The following is a 6,590-nucleotide window of genomic DNA, read 5'->3' as shown; positions in this document are numbered from 1 at the left end:
TCCTGTGTATATGGGATTTTGCAAGTTGCGGCGGTGTTTCCTTGAATTTTTGAGAGCTTAATTTTGGCAGAAGCATGATGCTTTATGGCGTTTGGGGCTTTTTGATCAAAAGGATCCTCCTTTCCTACAAAATTTTCAATTTATGAGTCATGTTCTCACTATGAATAAGAGCTAGCCGGACGGGCTAGGGTACCCGGTGGGTATACCAATTTTAGATGGGATGGTTTTGGAATGGATTTGAGATTTTTGGCTAATTTGAGTGGTAAGATTTTAAACGGTTTGGATATAGGTAGGGTAAATTTTGAGGGTATCCTGTCCGTTGCGATCCCCATTTCCCCCAATCTCCACGACAACACAGAAAAGAGAGGAAACCCTAAATATCAACACAACCATCAGATTATGATCCAACAGCTATAAATGGTTATAAGAACCTTCTACAAACTGGCTGCTGAGCTACTTAAAGTAGACAGATCCATCCGAGCGCTCCCGTCTCCCCCTTGCCCTCTTGCTTCTTCCGAGTCTCGAAGGTATCCTTCTTGCACCCTGCGGGTCTCCCAGATTTCTCTTCTGGGTGGCAAATCCGTAATAGTTTTTGTGGATCGACCGGTCATTGTTCGTATGATCTTAGCATGATTAGATAGTTAGGGTTTGGAACTCGAACTGCTTTTAGTTATTGTTCTATCGAATACCTTTTCGATCTTGTTATTATGTATGCGTTGATGCCAATGAACTATTTATCTTTTGGTTTTGAATTGCACTACTTGATAACGGCTCTCGGCATTAACAGCGTGCGAATATATTGTTGTATGCGACCCCCGATTTGATATTCGGGAATTATATATCATCGAAACTTTTTGAAAGAATGATTTTTTTAGCGAAAAAATTTGTCACTTATTTCCTTCAGATGGGATTTTGTTTCAAATCCATGTATCATAATAAGATTTCTTAAGCTAAGGCAGTTGAAATTTTAGTAGATGGTGGGTTGTAATAAGACCTGGCTCTAACTCAAATTAGTCCATTTTTTTTTTGGTTGGGTTTATTTGGATTCCTATTGGCATTGCTCATTGATGGCTATGCTTTTGTGACTGCGAAAGTTATGATTCTGGATTGTGGAATAATTTTACCCTAAGATTTTGCGATATTATACTTTGAGGAGATTAGTAATTTGTTTATAAGCGATCGTGATCTTACACTAAGATTTTGCTATATTATACTTTCAGGAGATTAGTGATTTGTTTATAAGCAATGGCTGCAACTTTCCACAATCTCAATTCGGAGTCTGGCCTCAAAAAGCTTGATGATTACCTTCTTTCTCGTAGTTATATAACGGGGTAGGTGTTCTGTTGCCTTTATGAGCATTTGTGTGTATTCATGAAATTCTCAAGATACTTCTATGCAAATTTGTTTCAGTTACCAAGCTTCCAAGGATGACCTGGCTGTTCATGCTGCACTTTCGACGGCTCCATCGTTGGAGTATGTTAATGTAGCTAGGTGGTTTAACCATATTGATGCTCTTCTGAAGATGTGGTATGTGCTCAAGCTTAAATTTTTGGCATTCCATTTATTTCCAGCTTGGTAGTATAAACTATGCTTAATTGACTGGTGTGCTTTGATGTTCAGTGGTGTCACTGGGGAAGGTGCTGGTGTGAAAATTGAATCATCTGCTTCTGTTGCCGAGGAGGCGCCATCCTCTGCTCCCGTTGCTGAGAAGAAGGTCCGCTTCTTGATAATTCCTTTACAAGTGCTTTGTGCATTTTTTTTTTCTTCCAATAAGTGCGCTCTTGAGCACCATTTACTTTCTTGTTAGTTACGTATTCTTGGTTGGAGTTGCAATAGCCATTTTGTTCTTTTTTGGATATTATAAGCAATAATTGAAATTGGTAATTTTCTAAAAAAATTTCAGAAAAGAAAAAAAATATAATATAGCTTGCTGTTGTTATAAAACGTGAACTAATTTGTGTTGCTTCATTTTCTGGTTTAAAGCTGAGTATTTGTTGATCTGTCACACACTTGTGCCAACTCTGCAACTATTGGAGGCCTCATTTTATGGATCATTTATTTCTTTTTCATTTAGTTTCTCTTTTATCATGCAGCATGGGCAATCAGTAGAGTCACAGTTATTCTCATCATAACTTGTATTTTTCAGGTGCCAGCGGCTGATGATGATGATGATGATGATGATGATGTGGATCTATTTGGTGAAGAGACAGAAGAAGAAAAGAAGGCTGCTGAAGAGCGTGCAGCAGCTGTTAAAGCATCTGGAAAAAAGAAAGAGAGTAAGTCTTATCTATGTGTTTTTTCTTCATTTTGTCCACCTTTCCTTGTAGGCTTAATGACGAATATACAAACTGTTTTTACATTGTTAACTTTAAAGAACACATACATTCTTGTTATGGCAGTATTTGATACTCATCATTGTTAATTCTTGATTGGGATCTTGTTTAATGTCAGGTGGAAAGTCTTCAGTGCTACTAGATGTAAAGCCATGGGATGATGAAACAGACATGCAAAAGCTTGAAGAAGCTGTTAGGAGTGTTCAGATGGAGGGTTTGCTCTGGGGAGCCTGTATGTAACACCTCTTTCTCTCTTATTATTTAAGTACATCAACGCTGGATGCTTATGTCAGTTGTTTTTAAATTTGATAAAATGCTATATACTTTACATGCAGCAAAACTTGCTCCAGTTGGGTATGGCATCAAAAAGTTGCAAATTATGATGACCATTGTAGATGACTTGGTTTCTGTTGATAGCCTTATCGAGGACCATCTCTTGGTTGAACCAGCAAATGAATACATTCAGAGCTGTGATATTGTGGCATTTAACAAAATCTGTGAGTATACTTGATTTAGATTTTTTTGAGAGAATAATGATTTGTGTTTTCTCTCATTGTTACTTCAGTTGTTCATTGACAATCTATCAGTAAGGGCACAATTTATAGTTCTTAAATGTGGTATTTCTAGAAACTTTTGCAAAAAAGGTGGTACCATATAGACCTTCTATTAGTTTCCTTAAGGTACCCCAAAAACTACCATATCAACTATAGTCTAAACAAGCAGGAAATGGCCCAAAAGAAATTAACAACAAAGAAACCAGTGGGCCTTGCTATTGGATCAGCATGAGACAACCTGACATGAGACAAACTGAACCTGCCAACAGCTTTTGCAAGTTCATGTTTGGTTCTCCTACAGTCAAGGCCAACCATCTTTAGTGTACATTTAGAAAAATCCGATCATACATTATTACGACATCCATCTTTAGTGTGCAGTCACAATGTTTAACAGGCTAGAAGTCAAATTTTCTCTCTATCTTTTTTTTTTTCCCTTTGCATTGACTTGTTACCTTTAGGGACCCCAGCATTATTTTATCAATTCTTACATGATATCTCCTTACCAGCTAAGGAGAACAAATCTCTGAAATTACTGGACAGCTTGTGAATAAAGGCACTCTTTTGTTTTCTCTTAGTAGTATTTTCGAATTCTCATAGCTTAATTTGTACCTGGCAGCCAATGTTTTCACCTGGTTGAAACACAAGTGCACAAACATCATGCACATGACCTTTTTTTTCTTCTCATGTACGTTTGGTTAGATTTCCTTAAGAAGGCAAAAAGCAGGAAGACATCTTTGCTTCCATTTACAAGTTTTGTTGTTAGATTTTGTGATCATATATCACAGTATCCATTCTGCCATCATCACTTGGAAATTCATATTGTTTTTTATAAGAATTTTTCTTTTTCTATACATATGTTGTTGCCTTTATAAAAGTTTAAAGGTTGATATTGTTTTCATTGACTGCATTTTTCATGCTAGAGTGTGCAGTGGCATTCGCCATGTTATATCTTGCCATTTCAATCATCTCAACAGTAATCTCAAAAATACTTTTTATTTTCTTCAGGTTGTTAAACATAGATTAGTTTTAAACTGCTTAATCATGCATAGAAACTTTTATCTTTCCTGCATGACATGTCCGTATTGCTTCCAAACCATCTTAATTGCTTATCTATGGGATCACAACTTAGGGAAAGCCCTGCTTGGGCATGATGCCATAGAAGAGACATTGGGATAGGGCCACGTGTATGGCAGATCATATGCATGCAGAGTGACTACTACTTGCATATTTTAAAGAGAATCCTGTGTTGATTAATTCCACCCATCTCATGATTTGTGTTCGCATGATACCTACCAGCCTACAAACCTGTGACTGTAATTTCTTGAATATTTTCCCTTTTAATACTTTGTTCATTATCAATCCTACTTTTCCTTCGAGGGAAGTTAACTCACATATTACCTATTTCTATCTCCAAATCTGTGCCTGTCTAAATGCTTCTTCATTTTATCCCTTGTTCATCTATATTTTAGCATATTAATCAAATTTCCTTATATCCATTTTCAAGTATTTCATTTTCTGTTTTAATTCTAATGTAACTTTTATACAAATGAAATCTACATTTTTTTTTTGTGGTTCTTCTCTTTTTCATAAGAAAGCCGCTGGCAATAATTGCCAGCACAAACACTGTTTGTTTTTTGCAGTCCGCTCGTCATTTCTACTTTTGCAGTGCAAGTGTCATTTCCACCACTTTTCTGATGCTTTCTGCATGATATCAGTAACACCTGCATGCATATTGAAGCTTGTAGCTCTCGGTAGTGTCCCCATCTGTTTTTTATGCCTAAAGTTTGTGAGATTAATTTGGTTCAATTTGGAGCAAAAAAAAAAAAGGGGGTTAGAGTTAGTTCTAGCGTAGTTTTGCTTGTTGTTAGCAGAATTTGATGCTATTATGTACTTTGAGAACATCAATTACATGTTGATTTTCTTTTCTTTTTTTTTTTTTTTAAATATTGGTGTACATGGAAGATGTTCCTTGGCTACAATTATTAATATGTAACCGTACATTGTGCTACCTCTGAAGTTGACAACTTTAAGCTCAACCTAGAGCTTCCTGTTCACACACACATAAGGTCCTGTTTACTGAAGCTGATGAAATTTGATTTGGTTTGTAAATATCTGCAATTCAATATTTTGAGGAAAGACTTCTGCTTTTATTGTTGGATTTTATAATTTTTTGAGCATTATCAATTTAAATAAGTTTGGCTACTTCTAGTATTCAATTTTACTATTACAAGCATGTACTTTTCCCATGTAGTGTCATGTTAGTTAACTGACTTGCTTCTTATGTGGGTTTGCTGCAGAGGACAATTTTGTGGCTGGGAAATGACTGCAAACCAGAAGTTCTTCATCATGTTTGGTAGATTTTAGTGTGTTTTTGTCATTCAGAGAGCTCTTCAAACTTGTTCTCTGGAGAGAACCTGCTTCATATGCTATATTGTTAATTTAAACTTGAAATTGTTTGGTGATATGCATGGCATTTTTCATGTGATTGCGTTGCTTGTGACATTTGGGTTTGTTGGGATCCCAATTGTGATGCCTAGTCGCTGATGCTCCTAATGTGCATGGAAGTTTAGCCTTTCATGAAGGGCAGAAGGCACCATCTTGGTGCCATTTCCAAGTCTGATATCATGTTTGTCAGCTGCGAGCTAAGAAATTAGATGTTTGGAAGTTGTTTGGGTCGTCTTCGAGTTTATCCCTTTATCAACCATGGAGGTGGAATAAGCTGTTCCGTCTTCCTTTGGACATCTTCAATTTCTTTTCCCATTCCAGTGTTGGTAACTGTAATTGCTTTTATTATTCTACAGCATTTACTGGGTTCTAGTGTTACTCATTGAATTAATCACAAGCACAGATCTCGATTGCTTAATCAAGAGTCTAGTCTGTGAAGGATCCGTGTCATGTGGGAGGCTTGCTCTTTTGAGAGCATTGTTTCATTTTAGCAGCTATCGCTCATCTCGGGAAATCGCTTGTACAAAGATTTCGGACTTGTTCTTTTTGTCCTTCTATCCTTTGTGTGAATCCTGTAGATGATTTGGGTTTTTAATGTATAGCAGATAATTGGGGATACCAACAGGGGATGCATGACGGCGTGATCGGTGTGAGGACCATGGTCAATTAAACCTTATTATTGTCCTCGAAGATAGACAGGCCCACTTCTGGGAAATTAACACCTAAAATTTATTTGCATGTGGTTTAGCTTTAACGTGAAAGCCCTATTTCATGGAATCCAGAAGCTGTGTTAGTGCATATACAGTCAGAAAAGTGTCCCATTCAAACTTTTTAAAATGTAATTAAAGATGAATTAATATTTTCTTATTTATAAAAAGTTTAAAGCCTCATCAAAGGCTTTGGTTTAGAATATTTACCAACAAATTTATGGATGATACGTAGATAGACATTTATGATTGGATATATGCATGTATGCTTGTACCAGTCAACAGTTTTGGATTATAAGCTACTCGTCATATTATTTAAGATATTCTAAAGTTTTAGGATTTCTAATTCCAAAAAAGTAAAACATGGTTGTATTTTGACCAAAAGATAAATAGATTATATGCAGAAATACGGTAGCATTCATATAGTTATTATCTTAAATATTCTTCAATTCTAAGTCTAATTTTAGGAGGTGTTTGGCTGGAAAAAATGGGGGTTGGAATCGGAATAGGAATGGGTGACTCCCATTCCAACCGTTTGGTTGGGAGGAGTC

At 36.3% G+C, this 6,590-nt stretch overlaps 1 protein-coding gene across 1 annotated transcript; it reads left to right on the top strand.

Moving 5' to 3' along the window:
* Positions 1–413: 413 nt before the first annotated feature.
* On the top strand, positions 414–5,367 carry LOC105060663 (elongation factor 1-delta 1). Its single transcript, XM_073247412.1, has 8 exons — positions 414–527; positions 1,221–1,331; positions 1,411–1,527; positions 1,621–1,714; positions 2,147–2,276; positions 2,452–2,565; positions 2,669–2,830; positions 5,185–5,367. Coding segments are annotated over exons 2-8 (705 nt in total). The 5' UTR covers positions 414–527; positions 1,221–1,245; the 3' UTR covers positions 5,187–5,367.
* The last annotated feature ends 1,223 nt before the right edge of the window (positions 5,368–6,590 follow it).

Source organism: Elaeis guineensis, chromosome 13, assembly GCF_000442705.2.
Source record: "Elaeis guineensis isolate ETL-2024a chromosome 13, EG11, whole genome shotgun sequence".
Lineage (NCBI taxonomy): Eukaryota > Viridiplantae > Streptophyta > Magnoliopsida > Arecales > Arecaceae > Elaeis > Elaeis guineensis.
The sequence above is the reverse complement of the archived record's forward strand: the minus strand, read 5'-3'. Positions and strand labels throughout refer to the sequence as shown.

What these genes read in the sequence shown, in the direction of transcription:
- LOC105060663 (XM_073247412.1), top strand. Translation starts at nt 1,246, where the DNA reads ATGGCTGCAACTTTCCACAATCTCAATTCGGAGTCTGGCCTCAAAAAG. An exon ending in TCTCGTAGTTATATAACGGG is followed by an intron (nt 1,332 to 1,410) that starts GTAGGTGTTCTG and finishes AATTTGTTTCAG; the next exon opens with TTACCAAGCTTCCAAGGATG. An exon ending in GATGCTCTTCTGAAGATGTG is followed by an intron (nt 1,528 to 1,620) that starts GTATGTGCTCAA and finishes TTTGATGTTCAG; the next exon opens with TGGTGTCACTGGGGAAGGTG.